At 45.9% G+C, this 20,493-nt stretch overlaps 2 protein-coding genes across 12 annotated transcripts in view; one reads left to right on the forward strand and one right to left on the reverse strand.

Moving 5' to 3' along the window:
• Window positions 1–20,493, reverse strand: part of LOC142771998 (uncharacterized) — a 371,379-nt gene that overhangs the window by 82,833 nt on the left and 268,053 nt on the right. The window lies entirely within an intron of this gene.
• Window positions 1–20,493, forward strand: part of LOC119165552 (uncharacterized) — a 137,691-nt gene that overhangs the window by 47,374 nt on the left and 69,824 nt on the right. For 3 of the 4 annotated variants that reach the window (XM_075874067.1, XM_075874070.1, XM_075874068.1), the window contains exon 5: window positions 15,172–18,730. In XM_075874067.1, coding sequence (XP_075730182.1) covers window positions 18,647–18,730 — 84 coding nt within the window. In that variant the 5' untranslated portion in view covers window positions 15,172–18,646. Of the gene's footprint in view, window positions 1–2,976; window positions 3,155–15,171; window positions 18,731–20,493 lie in introns of those variants that run through there. The other variant, XM_075874069.1, reaches the window with a different exon arrangement.

Below are 20,493 nucleotides of genomic sequence, written 5' to 3' on the forward strand. Positions count from 1 at the left end.
CAGCTCCTTGAATGTATACTTTGGCGCGTATACAGCACACTGTGCTGCACATAACTACAAAAGAGAAACAGATACAGCGACATGATAATGAATGGTTAAAAAAAGGGGCAAATAAAAATTAAAATAAAGCAAAATAAAAGTAAATTCTCAGCCACAATGCAGTAGGTTTTCATTTGAAATGTGCACTAATAACACATCGCGACATGTATAGTACAATATAGAAACTATATCAACTTCAGAATCCATTGGTGAACTTCTGCAGCTGAAAACAATATAACATGCTACATCTATAAAGAAACATTGATGCTTAAAATGCATCTGGGTGGCAAAGTCTCTGGGTGGCGAACTGAATGTGTCTGCATTCTGGTTTCTAAGCCGACTAATTTGCTGGCAATTGACCACTATTATTATTTTCCGAGTTGTATGCCATGAACAGGCGCAGAAAATGCAGACAGTGAATTCATATAATATAAGCTTACGGACAAGCATTACTGAGGTATGATCAAACGCCACAATAATTGTGCGTTTTATCGGTAATGCTTGAGTAAGCCAGCCAGTTGTAAGTATAGACTTTACCATACGAGACGAAAGGATGTCCGTTATGATATGCGTTTTATAGAGTTCTAGATAATTATTACTACGTAATTAACACGGTCGTCCATGCTTTCGCTATGGTGGTACTGGATACAACGGGAAAGGTTCGGCTCACGGCATCAGCGCGGCTGCCATCAGCCGAAGCAGCAGAAGAGATCGCCATAGGTTTAGCGGTACTCCACAGCGGTGCCTACCACACCCTGATTATTAGCGAATATAAATCAGTGATTGGGTGCTATATTAAAGGCTGGGTGTCCGAGGAGATGGCACGAATGCTTAAAGCCAGGGCTGGGGACTTCACGTCAGGCAAGATTATTGACAAGGCTCTCAAGTGGTTTCCTGCACACATGGGAGACATTGCATCTATCAACGCCAACATCCACTCACCGGCATCTCGCCCAACCATAACGAGCGCGCCCATCTCGTCGCAAGGGAACTTACCCGCCACAACGCAGCCACCCAGGGAGCAGTCACCACCGTGGTTGGGAAGAGCACCAGCGGAGGCATGACGGTGGCCACACGCACCGGCACTGCCGCAATGACCACCACCCCACCTCCGTTGCTGCGGAAACTGAAGTTGGTGCAGATGAGGCAAGGCAACAGAGGTGCACCGTCTGCTATGCGGAGGAATTCCCTACTCATACAACGACCTGCTTGAGCACTATAGCAAAGATAGGAAGAAATTTCCGCAACCCCACGTGCACCTAGACAGGTCGCAGGCGGTGGAACTGAGAAGGCTGCAGACGGGCACGTTCACCAACCGCTACGATCTGAACTGCCTATGACCCACGCTTCATCCGTCACCCGGCTGTCTATAGTGTGCGCACGAAGAGGCCGATATGTTATATATACTTTGGCATTGCACGAGAGATAAAGATGGGCCACGAGAAAAGACGACGTCAACTGAGGGGCCCTCTAAAACTGGGCGCCTTGCTGAGCGATTGCAAGCTGCCGTTCTCAGCGAGGCCCCCGAAGACCAGGTGTGGGCCATTCAGCAGCCCAAGGCTGTCGCCGAGCACTTCGGAAGATGTTCCTCGAACGATGTGTTCCTGGCAGCCAAGTCCCGGGCAGAGAAACAACCATTGGACAAATAAAGTTATTTCAACTCAACTCAACTCAAAGTTGGTCTTTTCTTTCGACGAGAACAATAAGTTTGCAGCTATGACGTGGCCGCCGAAATCACAGGGACGAGTTGATTATCTAAACATGGGGGATGCCTTTGCCCGGAAGTTGGGCCAGTCAGGCTGAATATAATTTTAATAAATGCGGCGTTATTTAGTAAAATTGCTTCGTTCCCCACACGCCAGTTTCATGGCAAAAAATTCTAGATGGTAATAATATTTCATAACACCTTGTAATTGGTGCATTTTTTGTCCTTTAGATTATGCAAGAAAATACTGCATTGGAGAAGTGCAAAGTTAGGCCACTTTTAAAAATTACAAATTTGGTGGTTTTATCAATCTGTATAATGGCTTTATACACTAGTCGAAGAAATGAACCGATGATAGCTCTATCAGGAACGACAGAGAAGACAGCTTTTGTTCTAGAAGAGCGGACATTTTGTCCTAACCAGCTAGTTCCTGCACCTTAAAAAAATCGAAAACAGTCCATACCTTGCAATAAAACTCATACTTCAAAAGTTGCTGAAAGTGGACACCGACAGCTAATAACAACTTATTTTAAAGTCAAACCCACAAGTATGACAACGTCGTCAATGGCATTATAATCAACAGCTGTACCCTCCTTATCGAGAAATTGAGGTTAATGACCACACGTGGCCTCATAAGTGGGAGACTTAAAAAATTATCCCGATGACATCAAAACGACCGACTACAATTATTCATTGGTAATCGAACCAGCTGCAGTATTCTCCTAGTGTTGCCTATAGTATTTCATAGATTGGCGATTGATAGGCTATATTGAATACCGCTCACTTTAAAGACCAGACACTTCAAAATCAAACAACACAGACGCTTCAGCATCATCGAAAGTATGGATATTTCTCTGGTGTCATAGACTGTCTCTACGTAGCTGTTTGGCACATAGCCAAGCATACACGCAAATGTAACCTTAACAGCAACAAATTGGTCGTACTGAGTACTGATGTCACTGATACCTAAGACACGTATCGCGCAAAGCAATATCAAGTGTGAGAAGGCTTTGTGTGCCTTTTCACGCAATGCAAGTCTTTGTGATTCATGCGATTAACAAAAATATAACAAATTTTTTGCAAATGTACTTGTGCATGGACTTTGTGCATGGACGTGTGCATGAAACAGAGCATAAGAAGTCGAGGTAAACAAATGCAGTGCACACTTTCAGTGCATGTGATGTGCCATCCTTTTTTTTCTGTTCACGCAATTAGTCTTTTTTTCATTCTAGGGGACATTGTATATTACGATCTTCGGGTAACAAATTCTTCGATAGATACAAGACCTCGCCCAAACTGCGCTCACCAATTTAACCGCCTTGTAGGATTTCAAGCATCTTTCATTATATACAATCCAGAGTGCCAGCAGTTAGTCTGATCAGGCAAATAAAACTCTAATTCTTTTATAAAGGTTTTGAAGTCTGGTTAACTTTCACATAAACTGTGTTAATACCAATTATAGTGTTAACGATATCCGCCAACAAGGCCTACAGGATCACGTTCTTCATTCAACTAGGTTCTTCTTTAGAAACCAAAATATCCGTACTGCGTCTAGCTCTACTTTTAGAGAGGCCATATAAAAACCTATCCTACTTGGAACACTTGCTTCAACACGCCGTGTCCATTTTCTAGCAAGGAGATGCTGCGAGCGCCGACGAGTGCAGACGCGCTTCACGTCGGCTCCTGACTCAGGTTCGCAAGTGCCAAGGACGTCCCTGTGCGTTCTACGCCAGGGGCGTCCGTCAGTAGGAGTAATGGTGCCCGCCGCGTTTTGGACGCCTTCGAAGGCACTTGTATTCGACGTTGTTGTCCCTACGGGAACTAGTGAGACCATCATTGATGCGACGGCCTCATTAGTCGGCCTTTCAGAGGTATACCGTGTGCAGCTTCAGGGAGCTTAAAACTTCCCATTCTCCGTGAAAAGCATGGCCTCCTTGTCTCTAATCGTCCATGCTGGCTCCCTGGTGATTGGCGGTGAGCGTGTTCAAGTCGTCTCCGTTGGGCCACAAGTGACCAAAGTCGCCTGCCGGTTCCTGCCATCGTTCGTCTCAAACGAAGCTCTCGTCCAAGCGTTATACCCATATGGCGAGGTGTTCATTGTCACCACTGGTTTGATAAGTGGGCGACGTGGCGTACTCACTGGAACGCGGTTTGTTTGAATGAAGATGAACACCGCTAATCCTGTGTCGAACTGCTGGCGCATCTCCGGTCACCATGCCACGTTCGACTAACGTGGTCTCCAGCGTGCATGTCGAAAACGCGGCTCACGGGACCATCTACTAGCCTAGTGCACAACACCGTATTGTGGTCGCTGTGGTGTGCACGGTCACGTTAGTGAAGGATTTGACCGCCCGTGTCGACGCTGCGGGGATGGCCACCCAACTGTGGTTTGCCCTGTCCGCTACTCACTCAGATGCTGCTGCTGGTGCCTTTACACTACTCACACCGGCAACGGAACCAACTACCAACTCGGGGTACGCGTAGGAGGTTACCGATGCTGTGCTGGCCTCACCCCTACAAGTTGCTTCAAACGAAGCGCACAACGAAAGCGTGATTGTCGATGCGACGCTCGGCGCGTCGGCCTCCCCGCTGGTGCAGGAATCATGCGCTTCGAAAGACGCAACGCACTTCCCTGCAAACGGCGTCGGCGTCTCTTCTCTGACGCCGCTTGATGTTCAGTGCACAAATGACTCCAGTTCTGAGGCTTCTGCTGTTGCAGTTGACCCTACGACCCCTTTTATTTCGTAAAACAGTGCCGAAAACACCACCGCTTCTTCTGTTCGTGCCGCTCGGACCACTTCGTCATCGCGTCGTACACGTAAAAAAACGCCCACACAAAGGGTGCCTACACCAGCCTGCCGAGACGCGGGCAGTGCTGCCAGCATCAAGGATGTGGATCCAACTATTCAGGCGGCTCAGTCCCTACTTCCACAGGACATGTCTTCGGAAGACGGTTTTAGCCTGGGACTGGATAGTAGCATCGGACCGTCTAGCCTTGCCAATTTTTGCGTCGACATGGGAGCTCCACGTGAAACGAAGCGATGGCACACTTCCTGCTCTTGCTCCGATGAACGCAGTGATGGCCGTGGTAAATCCCAACGGTCCGAAAAATCTCGACCCTCTTTTGGAGGGTCAAACAGTGCGTTGTGATTGGTTTGAGGAAGTGTCCCCTAAACACTTTCCAGGACACCGTCTAGAGCTATGTGTCTAGCCAAGTCTATACAATTCATAATGACTAGTACACTGCATAATATTTCAGTGAACTTTCAGAGTTTTCGCAGAACGGCAAAGCAGGCTGAAGTGATCAGCGTCACTCGTGCTTAAAACGGTGATTGTTTGTGCCTCAAGGAAACAAATTTCTTCTCGCTATTCGACCTGCTTGCTTTTAAACGAAAGTTCAACCTAGATTGTTATTTCTATTTGGCTACATCTCGTTTTACGGGAGTAGGTACTGTTATTTTTATTCGGGCTCTATTGCCGGATCATCATGCTTTTTACGATGGTGTGGGCAGGGTTTTGGCTTTAGACTATAGCTACTTTTCTTTCAGATTAAGGATACTGTGTGTGTATGGGCCATCACAAGCTGGACACTCTAATGACTTTTTAAGGACCTGGATGTCTTTTTCTTGACGGTCGTGATGTCATTGTGTTTAGCGACTTCAACTGCGTTCTAAATACGCGTACCGATGTACAAGGTCCTGGCTGGGGGCGGTCTGCTTGGAATTCACTCGAGCTGCGACGACTTGTCTACCACTTTTCATTACTGGACGCGCACAATTTAGGGCACGGAAATACCTTTGTTTGGACATGGGGATGCGGACGATCCTCCAGCAGGCTCGACCGGGCTTATATCCCACTTGCGTTAAAGGCGTTTGAGTCAGATTAACTTTCCGTCCTTCCCACCTTCTCCTGTGTACGTATCTGATCATCGGCCTATTGTCTTGGAGCTCGAAGTTTCATTTTCGTTTAGAGGCGAAGTTCCTTAGAGTGGCACCAATTTGTCCTTTTTAGTCGCAGTAGCAGAATGTAACCAGTCTTAACCTTTAACCCTCAAGGTGGTGCCGTTGGGAGATTTCTTCTGTGTGTTGTTGAACAATAAAAAATCCACAGCGTGCGCGTTAGCTAAAAGCCTAATTTTCCAGCATCTCATTCCCCCTTAACAGCCATTGGCATGTACATTGAGCACTATCTGACAAGAAAGGATTGCTACGTTATACTCGCTGGGCGTAACCTCTTTGGTTTTAGAAAGGTTTAGCGAGTGTTGGGCCGCAGTTCCATGAATACAGTGAACTAGTATATACCATGAACTTGAGGTGGTTAAAGACATGTGTGTCAGAGTGGACCTATGAGTAAGAGTTGAGCTATGTGTTAGCAGCAGACCTATTTGAGAGCAGACCTATTTGAGAGCAGACCTGTTTGAGAGCAGACATGTGTGTCAAAGGAGTCGAGCTATGTGTTAGTTCAGCTTTGTGTTAGCAGTTGAGCTATGTGTTAGCAGGAGAGCTATGTGTTAGAGAGGAGAGCTTGGCTTTTCGGGTCTCTAAGCTGTCGGCCCCAGTGCCGAATTTGTAATGCCTCTGTATATATGCTGTACATAAACCTTGTTTAACTCACCGTCGTCTCGTCCGCTCGTCTATCAGCTCTGCGCAGAAGCAGTCGCAAGCTGAGAAACCTACGCTACCAAACGGCTGGTGACCTTCACGGCGGAGTTCGAAGCAGTAGCGCCTTCGGGACCGTGTTGGCGGCGCCGTCTTTCGAAGCAGTGGTTGCAGCGGTGAGATTCATGGCGCGCTTCGTAACGTCGTCGGAGGCGCGCTTCGCAACAGTGTGGGTGGGGGGAGGGGTACAGACTATCGTATTTTGGGCATTGCCAGCAAGATGCCGCCTTGAGTGCATGGCGTCTAGGTAGCGTACATCTCTACGCGTACTTTGCCCCTCAGAGTAGAGAAGATAGATGCTTGCTCACGAGCCCTTATGTACAAGTGGAGACAATAGTACGTCTTGGCTGGCGTTGGCCTTTCAGCGAAATGTTTATGCTGTAGTTACCGGGCGCACAATGGTCACTGCAATTAATCAGCCGTCTTCGCTTGAGAAAAGGGCGCGCTTTTCAGACACAGCGAAGTACCAACTGAGACACTCATTGGCGTTCTTCTGTATCTGCCAGTACAATTCGTGCGTCATTTGCGCGTGTGAAGCGCGGGGCACGTTTAGATCTGCTTGCCATTCGGCACTTAATCTTCCAATTTGTTGCTATTACGTTCCTTTCTTCGCCTCTGCGGCAAAGCTGTGTTTTTTTTTCGTTACGGCCATGAAAGCCACAACTTATGTTACTTGCCGTTTCATGTTGTCGTAAACGTTACCACGTCTGAAGTATTTGAAACGGGACTGATTGCGACAGCACACGGTCAAGAAGAGTAAATATAAGTATATCTTTAAAAGGCACGACTGGTAATTTATATTGCATTATTCTCCTTGTGACACAACTCGTAACAGGCAGTGTGCTTAAACAAAAAAAAATTGTGCACGCTTCTTCTAGGTACATTCAGTGCAAACTAGAAGAAGGTGTTGTGTAGTTTTCTGGCTTACTTGTATGAATGAAACGCTCGCTTGCAAAAATATCCTTGTTTAACAAGCCCCTAAGAGCTATCATATTGTAGGCATCTATTATAACTGCTCGACGAACTTGATTCTGTTCGCCTTTAGTCGGGTAATTGCGAACACTGTCAAGCGGACTGGGACCTGCGTGACATGATACGGGAGATCATGCGCGAAGAACTCCAATCAGTGAGATTCTCGCCACCTTCTCAATCTGTCACACAGCCTTCAAGCATGGCGTTGCATTACATCGCGAGGGAGGAACTAACGTCATTCACCGGTCCAGCTAACGTACAGACACCTCTGTTCAGCCCTTCAACGTACGCGCAAGTTGCGGCCGCGCCTCCTCGCCACGTAAACTCTATGTTGCCGCTGCCCTCATTCACGTCGGTTGCTGCTGCACCACTGGTCCAATTCCGGCCAATGCCACCCGAACCTCCGCCTGCCCTCTTGAGTGCGCTATCTCCCGTAGCGCCGAATGCCCTCTACTACCTGCCTTGGTGCCCATCTCGCCCAACATGTTTTTACTGTAGATATCGTGGCCAGATATCGCTATTCTGCCGCAAGCGCCAGCAGGACGAGAGTCGCGGGTACGACATGCGCGAACGAGACTTTTCCAGTGGGTATTTTTACACTCGGTGTTATTCATCTGGACAACAGCGGTCTCCACCTCCGCCCGCATCGACTGAGACGTGGAACACTAACCGTTCAAGACGCCGCCAACCACTTTCGCCCTTTCGTCGCTTTTCCTCGCCTCTTCGGCCAGCCTCGTTTACCACTGAGAACCGGTCGGTAAACTAAATGATGCAGTTTTCTGAGGAGAACCTGCATGTAACAGTAATACTGATATTCCTCCAGCACGCCCCTTCAACATGGTTTCTGTTATGGTGGAAGAAGTTCTCGTAGACGCTGTGGTGGACCTCGGTGCTACAGTTTCTGTGCTTAGATATGATTTCTGCAAACGCCCAAAAAGTAATAACACTTTCTAATGAACCCGCTCTAGTCGAAACCCAGGGGAACACTATCCGCCTTTTCGCTCTTTCTACTGCTCGTGTTTTTATCGATGACATCCTGCATCACATCCAGTCCACTGTGCTTACCCGGTGCTCTCACCAGCTAATTCTAGGGTGTGACTTCCTGTGTTCTTCTTCAGCCGCTATATGCTGTGGTGAACGAATTCTGCACCTAGCTAATACGAAATCCATGTTCGACGAAGGCGTCTACAAGACACTACACCTGCTCGATCGCGAAGATCTGGAAGTACCGCCACATCAAGAGTTAATTGTGACCCTGACTTCTAAGAACATCGACCACGGTGACGTCATGGTGTCCCCTTCGTCGACTTACGTCGCTAAAGGCTTAGCCCTTGCGTCAGGTGTCGTAAACTTTTACCATGGTTCCGAGCTCGTGATTGCTACAAAGGTACCACCGGAGAAATTTCTTCTTCCAGAGGGCACTGCAGTAGCCCGTGTTGTCGATGCTGAGCCTCTCAGCGTCACGTCACTTAAACCTGCCTCTGCCAACGACCGTTCTATGCGTAAGCCTGGTTCTTCCTCTCCCTTCACAGCACGTATCAGTGATCACTTAACAGCTATGCATAGCGCAGCAGTTGCTTGATTTGTTAACGAAACACGCCGATTCTTTCGACACCTTCTCCTCTACGTTGGGCCAAACTACCACTGCAGCCCATCGCAGTCACACCGAGGGAACATTTATTGTGCATTGCCGCCCGTACTACGTGCCTCTCGCTGCGCGAAAAATCTTCGAGAAACGCGTCGCTGACATGCTCCAACGAGAAATAATTCGTCCATCAACTAGCCCTTGGTCATCCCCTGTTGTTTTTGTACGAAAAAAATGGCTCCATGCGCTTTTGCGTCGAGTACCGGGCACTTGACAACGTCACATGCGAGGACGTATACCCCATTCCAAGCATCGATGACGCCCTTGATTCACTGCAAGGCGCCGAATACTTTTCAAGCCTTGATTTGCGTTCGGGATATTGGCAAATTTCCATGCACGATGACGACAAAGAAAAAACAGCATTTTCAACCCCCGGCGGCCTATACATACTTAGCGTGATGCTTTTCGGGCTCTGCAATGCACCCGCGACATTTGATCGAATGATCGACACCGTCCTGCGTGGTCTGAAAAGGAAGACGTGTTTCTGCTACCTAGATGACATTATCATTTTTTCACCAGCGTTTTTTCAGCAACTGAGGCGCTTGGATGACGTTCTAACATGCCTCGACAGCGCGGGTCTCAGCTCAACACCAAGAAATGCCGTTTCGCCACCAAATCTATCAAGGTTCTCGGTCATGTCGTGAGCAAGGACGGTATTCGCCCTCACCTCGAAAATATCGCTGCCTTCCTTCGATTTCCATGCCCCACAAGACCTAAGAATTTGCGAAGTTTTATTGGCCTCGAATCCCATTTTTGTCGTTTCATATGAAATTTAGCTTCAATATCTGCGCCACTTCACAAACTACTTGCTTCTAATGCACCCTTTGTGTGGTCTGAAGAATGTCAGTCTGCATTTGATCTATTGAAGGAAGCTCTCAAATCAGAGCCTGTACTCTGCCATTTTGATGACACCGCTCCGACACTCTGCCTACCGACACCAGCGGTTGCGGTATGGGTGCTGTTCTCCTCCAACGCGATTATTCTGGACGGGAAAGGGTGGTCGCATACGCTAGCCGAGTGCTTACTTCTACCGAAAAGAACTATACCATCCCGGAGCAGGAGTGCCTCGCTGTGGTTTGGTCAATACAAAAGTTCCGACCTTATTTGTACGGCCGTTCAATCACCATCGTAACGGACCATCATGCCTTATGTTGGCTTTCTACAATGAAGAACTTGCCCAGACGCTTGGGTCGTTATATTTTACGTTGACAGGAGTATCAGTTTGAGAATATTTATAAATCAGGAGAAAAACATTAGGACGCCGACGCTCTTTCTCGTTGCCCACTGCCTACAGCTTCGTTCGGCACTCCAACTGCCATCTGCAACAACACCAGTGCGGACTAGACGCCCAGTTCTGTTGCCTTGCTCGCCTCGCTGTACTAGCCGCCAATCAACGATGACCAACCCTTCAGTTCTCGCCAGCAGGCTGAACTGCACTGTCGGCGCATTATAGACCACATCTCAGGAGCTAGGCGTCCACCAAATGCTCGTCTTCGTCGACAACTCGAGCACTTCAAGCTTCAAGATGGCGTGCTGTATCGTCACATTTATCATCCTGACGGTCAACGCTGGGTAATTTTTCAGCCACGCGCTCTTCGGCATCATGTACCTAACGCCTTTCATGACGATTTGACTGCTGGCCATCTCGGCTTTCACAAAACCTACGACTGCTTTCAAAGCCGCTTTATTGACCTGGGCTTTCTACCAGCGTAGCAAATTACGTAGTTTCCTGCTCTCCGTGCAAACTTCGCAAACTTTTGACATCTCCTCGTGCTGGTCAATTACAGCAAATGACGTGCCCTACAACACCTTTCGAAGTCCTCGGTGTTGAACTTTATCGGCCCCTTCCTGTTACTGGCGCTGAAAGTAGCTAGATAGTCACCACCGTAGACCATCTGACACGCTACGCCGTGACAACTTCAGTAGCCGCTGGTTCAGCATCGAAAGTTGCTGAATTCGTCCTTCAGGCCATATTTCTACGTCATGGTGCTCTTCGTGTACTTCAAAGTGACCGGAGAAAGGTGTTATTATCACAGCTTTTAGGTGAATTTCTTCACGTTTCTGCTAATGCACACAAAACGGCGTCTAGCTATCACCCTCAAACAAACGGTCTGACTGAGAGATTTTATCGAACCATTGCCGACATGATCGCCATGTACAATCAACCAGATCTCAGCAACTGAGATGAACTTCTGCCGCTCCTCACTTTCGCCTACTACATTGCTGCTCAGCGCCCAACCGGCTACTCACCGTTTTATCTCGTTTACGGATGTTCACCTACTTTATTTATCGATGTTTCCTTCTTCACCAGCAATGGCCCTCCACCACCGTCTTCTTGCGAAGAATATAATTCTCGCCTTGCCCAGTGCCGCCAGCGCGCTCGTATGAACACGGAAGCTACGCAACAAGCAAGGACGGCCGCCTATGACATCTCTCATTGTGTGGTATAATTCCGACCGGTTGACGAGGTGCTGCTATTGACACCAATTCGCACACATGGTCTGTGTGACGAGTTCCACCCTCGATTGGTCGGTCCATATGTAGTTTTAAAACAGACTTCACCTGTCAAATATCACGTGACGCCTCTTGTCGTGCCAACTGACCGCCGTTACCGCAGCACAGAAATTGTTCACGCTTCCCGCATGAAGCTTTTCACACGACGTTCCTCGTCACCTTGACTACCCACCCGCAGCCGCCAGGCTGGCCGCTTCCATGATGGGGCAATTAGTGTAGGCATCTACTATGCGCTTCATCCTCATCTGGACAGCAGTCAATCCTCATCACCTGTTCTGGCTGACAATCATCATCGTCTTTGAACGTGCGCTTCATCTTCGAGTCCGTTGCGCTTGTTCGTTACCGAATTACGGCGAAGAAACCTCGGTATAACCGAGTCGTCATACTATTCATAAATGAGTATTTGCCACAGAAATTGGTTATTCCCACAACGAATCAATGGGCTTTTCGAATGAAAGGTCTTAGTTTCAGCACAACTCTAATGCACTGAATGTAATAGCAACACATTGGACTGTTATGCCAATTAAGGCTAGGAAAGTTAGGAAGCATACGAAACGTGGTGAACACAGTTGATTGGGCTTGAAATGACACTAATGCATTAACCACATTGACAAGTAATTGGCTACGCTGCACCCGACAGGAGGCACAGTTCATGTTCTTCATCGAAAGACGCGACACGTCATGTCGAAGTATATTAACCATGAAATATCCACTGACTATCACTGGCACGTCGCACAGAAGTTGCGCAGTGAAACTTTCAGTATGTCTGTCCACGCGGTTTCTGGTGAGCTCTGCACTGTTGTAACCACAAAGCCGTGCGATGTCTTAACGACGCAAGCATCACCACAACTCATCTGAGGCAGTCAAATGAGTTTGTTCGTAATAAGTGATAGTGGCGGTAAGCATTTCAATCGTAAACACATTCACAGGCACGACTGGACCAGCAGCTTCCCAAATATACTTGAACTTGATGCGATCAAGTTTTCATGTTGCTTCAGTGTGAAAATGGAACCAGAGTCGTTTTAGAATGCCTATCCTAAACAACTGTGTGCGCTTCAGGGAACCCACATCTCCAGTAACCAAGTCATTGGAGACATCAATGTTTAGGTTAAGCATGTATGGCTTTTCCAAGCAAAATACAGGCTTTGCTTAGGAATGTCCCTACCCCGTCGTGGTGGTCCTGTAGCTAAGGCACTCAGCTGCTGACCCACAGGTCGCCGTGTCAAATTTCGTCGGCGGCGGCTGCATTTTCGATGGAGGTGAAAATGCTGTATGTCTGTGTGCTCAGATTTGGTTGCACTGTAAAGAACCCCAGTCAGTCAACTGGTCTCCCACAACGCGCCTCTCATATTCATATGGTTGTTTCGGGACGTTAAACCTTACAAATCAATCAAACAATTATGAATGTTTCAATTAGGTACATTGCCAGTAAGGCAGTGGTAAGTGATGTACACAAACAGCTTGCTGTCAGTAAGATACATATTATGAGCAAGGTGGCCTAATTAGTTAACCAAGCACGCTAATGAGTGAGAGACCACTTGTTAGAATCCTCAGAGTGTGCCTTAGATATTTTTATTACAAATTTACTTTTATTGGTGCCATTTACTTATATACACACAAATACATACCCGGTATATGACGATGACGGCGACAGCAAAAATCAGCGGAAGGTGGCCGCATAATTGCTATATCTGTATTAGGGCAAACGTTGGTCCAGCAAACGGCCTTGTGCGACAGAAGTTGGTGCGGCGTATGAAATAACAAACATAATCAACATTCTTATGTCCACAGATAACTGTGGGGCTTGACAGAAAAGCATAATCATCGTAACGCGGAATTGCCACTGAAAAGGGGCGGATCTTCTTATATACAACTACCACTAAAACTAGAAAGGGAACAGCTAGGTAAACAAACAGCTGCCAAGTGGCGAGACGAAGACGCCGAGCACGTACAACTAGATTTTACTAGAAGCGCAAAAGCAACAGCCACTGGGAGATGGCCGTAACGAATGAAAAACCTAAGCTAATGACAATGCGCCTGTCAATCTATGAGATGTATAAACAATTGCTTTGATGGTGAGGTTATGCCTCTGTAGTTTCGACATCTGTGGCACCTCTGGTGCTGTGTTTGATTTAAATCGATCCTCTATGAGGTGAGAATCAAGATGAAAATTATAGGACGACGTAAGCGAAGTGTAACATCGTCCTAGAAGCAACCTATAGAAGCAGCCTAGAAGCAATCTGCATCACCTAGCTAAGGCCTTAAAAAATTAGGAGACCCTCAAGCTTCACCTTTAAAAGCTGAGCGCGATTGTGGTATTCTGTCTCCATTGCACCTTTCAACCACTTAGTGTACATGTTTATTTGCATAGGGTAACTCAAAAGTTCAAATTGTGAATTAAAACAATCAAATCTATAAAGTTTGTATGGTTCGCGCCAGATTTTCGCATATGCCTGCTCTGTGTGTTGCGGGTAGGATGCTTTAATTCAGTATCTGATATGCACGTGAAATGTTTCTCTATTTGCTATGCATTCAATACGTGGTGGTAAGGCTATACGCGTATTACAGTTTGCGCATTTTGTGATGGGTGGCCGGCTTTCCGCTACAAATTTTTCCTTAGAAAACTATATTCTGACGTCTGGTAGCAATGTACGCTTGTATCGCGCGATAGTATTGTGATATTACATGTATATAGGATGCGAGAGGCTTAAGAGATTATGTGCGTGTTCGTAAAGTATTGATTTATTTATTGACTGACTCATTGATACGTAGAAATGAAGGTCCCAAAACCACTTCATTATTAAGAGAAACGCCGAAGGAAAAAACTGCGGAAATTGCGACCACCTGGGGTTGTTAAACGTGCACCCAAATCTGAGTAGATGGGCCTACAGCATTGTCGCCTTCATTTAAAATGCAGCCACTGGATTTCAATCGCGTGAACTGCGGCTCAGCAGCCGAGTACTTTAGCCACTAGAACACCGAGGCGAGGCTGTTTCTTAGTATCAATGTTACTTTGACTGCATTCCGAGCAGAAGTACTTTTCTATGCGAATCAGTTATTGATCTGACATTGTCCTTTGTATATCGTCGTAGCCCAGCCTGTACGCGAGGCGACACTAGGTGAATGGGTGGTAGAGCCTTCGCTCCACACCGGTGTGTGCTCTGGTATGAATCGATACCAATGGCGGTGCTGCGCTGCTCTGTAAAATACAGTATAATTGAATCGCTTACTCTTTCTAAATGGTTTTGAAATAGAGCGCTCACTCTACTCCAGCACGTGCACCGATATGAGTTCAGATATCTTGTAGCGCTGCGCTGCTTTTTAAAACAAAAACACTTAATCCTTTCTCTCTTCCTCTCTCTCTCTCACACACACACACACACATATCGTAATAGTATGTAAAAGACATTATCACGAGACCCGTGGAAACGAGGATTCGCAAAGCGGCCCTGTGCGTAACTAGGGATGTCGACAATGATGAATAAAGACTATCTCTTACAGAACTTTAGGTCGAGCCATGACTTATTCACATACTACTGAGGGTTGCCTTTACGTTAATATTATTGCTACATTTGTTTGTTTAATAAAATGGTTCATGTGTTTGTTTACATTTTTTTGCTGTTCTGTTCATACATTAGGTATATGGCACACTTTCAACCACTGGAACCCTTGAATTTGTGAGGTGGTCAGGGATCCTCAAGCTGCTGAGTGCAGCTTTTTCGCCTGGTCTGGCCGCAACTTTGCTGCGTAATAAACTCAATTTCATCGAGGTCACGTTTAGTGCATTTTGAAGAGGAACTGCGAAAATGGGGTTCAACACCTTCTTACCTTGCAACTAAATCAGTTCATCGATTATTTATCTTATTAAAACAAACGTTTTATGCCTACAAACCAAGGCCTAACTATTATCCTTCCCTCACGGAAATGATATTCTTTAAATACGTATGATCAGAAGACTGAGATAAAAGTTCAACGAACTCATGTGGAACACAACGTGTCGAACGCACAACGAATACAAGACAAAAGAGGCAAGCACGGTATCCGCGGCGTAATGGTCACGCACTTTGTAGGCTTTCAAAACAAGTTTATTATGTCTCTCTCTGTCCTCTCACAGATGTCTTGGAAAGGTCAAGTAATTTGATCAAGACCATGATGCCCATGATTAGTTAGGTCAACGCGTGGTGTCCAGGTTTGTGTCCTATACGGTGCGTTTCCAATAGAACTGCAATTTCGCCAACACCTTAACACACTACCAGGGAGCGACCGCACCAAAAATGTCGGCGTCACTCATTCGTCTTTACCAAAAAAAATGCTAGGCCTGCACAGAAACAGTCGCGCCGTCACAGAATAAGCTAGAAGAGTGGCCTTTCAGTGCTTTTTCTAAACACTCGTTGGGTAACTGCTGCAACCACACTTTTTTGGGTACCCGCTATGGCGTCATTAATACTGATTGCTTGGTAGTAGGCTAGCATTCACACTCATGCTTTTCATCATTCTTCCGAGAAGCGCGGTATCCGCTAAACAATTGCAAGTAACTTTGTGGCAAATAATTATTCGTGCAGTGGCAGACAACAGTTAGGCTGAAGTGCGTATGCGCACAAGTTGTTACAAGATGAACAAGGACAACCTATTGTAATAGGTTGGAGGTTTGAACGATCCACTCGTTACAGTATTCGCATTTTGTGATGCCTGGCTGTTGTTTTTCTCTTCTAAAACGCTTCATTACTCATACTAACGCGATTCCTTTGCCGACTTCAGGCCTTCCTAAGGCAAGTTTGTGAACAAGTCCGAAGCACCACCATGGCTCAGTGGTATATTAGTGAACACCTCCTTCTTCTTTTACTAGGCTCGCACGCTGCGGACCACGATTTGTCGCCACTCGTTCTTAAGTACGAGGTTTCGTTTCTTACTTCGTACGAAGTGGTCACATTCATTGGCGTTGGCGGCGGCGGTGGCGGCGGGCAACTACGGCACCGCGCGTGACACGAGTGGAGATCTCACCGCAGCTCTTGCTGTAAAATATCTCCACAACGCACCTGTTTTGATTAGATTCAACTCAGCGTTTGTAAATAAACTCCCACCGCGAAAAATAAGGGCTCCGAACATGGAAGACACAACATGCGTTCCGCTTCTCTCTCATCGCGTAGTGGCGCTCCTCAATTTTAACATGCCGTAAGTGGTGAGCTTAGCCCAAATCAGTTGTTCAATCGGTCACACTCTTCTGGCTCTTACACCACATTTTTTGGCTTCGCTCTCATGGTTAGCTACTGCAGCTACGAAAGTATCAATGGCCGCAAGTGCATGTTTATTCACTGATCGTGGACGCTAGTCAACCGTGACGAGATGCAACACTGAGCGGCGATGTGGATGCATACACGTTAAGGGGTGCTTTTGCTACCAAACAGCAACATACTCTGTATAATATATTTATATAAATGTAGCAATAAACAACATCTTGAAACACACATTTCACTTTCATGTTAATTCAGTTTCTTTGAGAGACGAAACAACCATGTTTTTGCATCTGTCTCGACTTCTCAGTTCTGTACCGACGCCAACGCAACACCGACGCAGAGAACGAAATCACTGCGAAACGAGCTCTTTGTAAAGGGGCGCTAAAGTCAATAGCTTGGTCGACGTTGGTTTTTGAAAAAGCGGTCCAGAACCCTCTTAACGTTACTATTACGTGAAAGAAGTGCTTATTTTTAAATAAAATGACCTTTTAGTGGTCCGCATCGGCATAGCGGACTTAAAATTAAGTGCCTCAAACGGAACATGTGACGTCCCTGTTGCCATGCACAACGTTGCGTGGCTTTACAGTGCGGCCACCCACACTAGTAGTAGAAAAGTAGCGCGACCCACAGCTGCGACAACGATCATTCAACCATTTCCCGCCATGGCCTGCGAGATGGCAAGAGTGCTTTGTTCAACTACGTCCCGCTCGATGGCACGAGCTCTCCAGTTTACCCAGGCGAAATATGCACTTTTGAACTATTAGCGCCATACCTCATATTAAGGTCCGATGGTTTTCTTTTTTTACGAAATAAACAGAAACAAACAAGCAGCATTTCATTGCGTCTCCTTATGAGTCGGAGGTTCTCTATTTAGTGCGACTAGTTCACTTACTAGCGATTATTTGCAGGCGGCCCTTCTGACGCAATTGGGATAATTTTGAAAATCTCCTAGGGTAGCTCATGTACTCTCGTGTATGTATCTTAATATCTTGGTAAGTAAGGCCATGCAGATAAAATATCATCTTTTTATACGGTGTCATATATAGAGCGTTCACTCTGACATAAATTTTACTTTATTGTCTATTTAGCGCTAATACGTTAATAACCAACGAACCACCAGATCCGGCGTCAGAAGCGGCAAGTTTCGCTTTTTCAAGACTTCCATGAAATAACTCTTGCTTCGCTTTTTTGTATCGTTTTCTATTGTGGAGTTTTTATGATGCCAAATGCGTCTGTACTATCCTGAGTGCAAGAAGGCCTAAGTATAGCGTGCATTTGACATGTCTATTCGCGAAGTTCACGCATCCATCACGTTATTCATATTTAAAAGACAAACAATTGTCACCAAGAAGGGGTTAATATTACGAAGACTTACGTCATGCAAAAAACTATTTCTATTGTGAGCGAGATTTGAAATATGGCATAGGATGTTTCATGCATTCTACACATGCCTCAACGAAGCGCGAGCTTCTGAAATGAAAATATGCTCATCTTCTAGGATCAAAGAGTACACCAATAACTTTTACGAGCCGTCACTCAAGCTGTCTCGTTGGTTAAAAATTACATAAATTGCTGCTGCATCGTGCTGCAAGCAGATTGCATTCACTTTTAGTCAAAATCTTCTCTGTTCATTACGACGAGAAAAATTCCGTGACGTGCCAATCATTCTGCAGTCGAGACATTATTAGATACACACACTGCGAGTAATACTTTTTCATAAATGAAGGAAACAGAATGAGTGCAACAATGTGATACATTCACGTCATGACGCTCTATAAAAGACAGACAAGTGGCGCTACCACGTCTCAGGAAACTCTTCATCAGACTTCAGATTCACGTTGGGCACTCGGACTCAGTACGAACACTGAACTAGACCACCATGCAAACAGAGGTGCTCGCAGCCGTATTCGTCCTTATTGCCACTGATATTATATTATATACGGCTGGTAGAGATGTCACAGAGGTTAGTTATTTTTGCAGTACGTTTTACTGCCTTCTATATCTTTGACGCACGAATACTCATGAATTATACCCTAAGCATGCTCTTCAGTATATACGCTTATTTCAGTTTTGCCAATCACTATCGCTTTTTATAGGAAGATTCATAGGCTTTGACAGGTCGGCCTTGAAAAGTGGACATAAGTCACACGAATTATCAAATACACGAAAAAGTTGGCCTAACAGATATCACACACGGATGCTAAAACCTCGTGCATTTGACGTTTCATTCTGTCAGCTAATATTTGCACCAGGAATGACCCAAGTTATCAGCGTTTTATAGAAATGTGTCTACATAAAATGAACCTGATACACTGACCGACGACCGCCGCATGTGATACAGAATAATTAAGAATAATTATTGTATGCTAGCTCACGTTGTGAAGTTTTTCGAATTTGTGTAAGTAATAAATGAATGAAGCGGTTCACCTACTGCGCATGCTCCTCATTGTGACGTCGTGCTTGTCGTGGATGTCGTGAACTTTTGAAAAAAGCCTGTATTATATATTATCGTGTTCAATGTATCATCGATGACGTTGCATATCTATTCAGGGTGAGCGCGGCTTCTTCTTGTGAACTAACAGTGGATAGCGTTGACTAATAGTCTGGTTTTTATATCTCTGTGGAAATTAACTGGTGAAAGCTTCTCATCTGCGGAGGCGTGCGTACGTCGGTTATAATCTTGGACTGTTGCCTCTTTCTTTTTACTCTTTTCACTGCATTACATATAAGACACTCTTTGTTCTCGACTTTAGGGTGGCTTTGGTTGACCACGTAGTATTGCTGCAGCAATTGGTCTTATTGACAGGTGACTTGAGCGTGTCGTACATTGAATTTACACAGGACATAATAAATAGCTTCGCTGAGTCACGACTGCCCATTTTACACAAATATATAAAAGTTTGACTGCAATTTACAAGCTTGGTAAGTTCACGTCAACGCATGTGTGCATGTGTACTCGATTTCACCCCTCCCCCCAAAACAATGCTGACAAGAGTGGGCACAAAGGAACAAAATCGCCGCGTATGTGCGTGCTTTGCTGCAAAGTCGATGAAAGACAATTGTCTTCTGCCGCCCGTACTACGTGGCATTTAAAATAGAGGAAGTGCTGCGTGAGATAAAGACGACATCTGGCACTGCCTTCGGAAACATGAGCCCAGGCCTCAAAGATGGCAGGCGTGCGGCTTGTTTTTCTCCGGCAGTACCAATCGTTGTGCCATCCAGAAACACCAACAAGTTTTTCTTGTTGGTGTTGGTGGCCCGATACAATTGTTTATTAAGTTTTTCTTTGCTCGATCGGCCACCGTAAAAGGGCGCAATCACTGCGAAAAATGCGGAGACGGTGACACAGCGGAGACGGCGGGAGAATTCGGTGCACACGGGATTCCAGCGTTCATGTGTTTTTTTTTTTCGTTTGTGAGCAAGAATCCGCGCCAGAAACTTGTGGCTGCCCTGAAAGCAAGTATTTTTTTTTTTGTCGCTGCATTCAGTTTGGTAACAATTTTTGATGAAAAGCCTGGCAAATGTTGAATTTTTGATGTAATAATTTTGGTAAAGAGGTATCGATTCCTCTGTGACTGTATTAGTTATCGCTCATTACAGTCTAGTTTTTCCCGGAACTAAGTACCTGTATTTAAGGAATATATACCCTTTTTTGAAGGCGTGTATGAGTGAAAACTGGACTAACTATTGTCGTTTATTCATATTAACCTGCTACTGAGACGACTC

Source organism: Rhipicephalus microplus, chromosome 9 (genome assembly GCF_043290135.1).
Source record: "Rhipicephalus microplus isolate Deutch F79 chromosome 9, USDA_Rmic, whole genome shotgun sequence".
Classification (NCBI taxonomy): domain Eukaryota; kingdom Metazoa; phylum Arthropoda; class Arachnida; order Ixodida; family Ixodidae; genus Rhipicephalus; species Rhipicephalus microplus.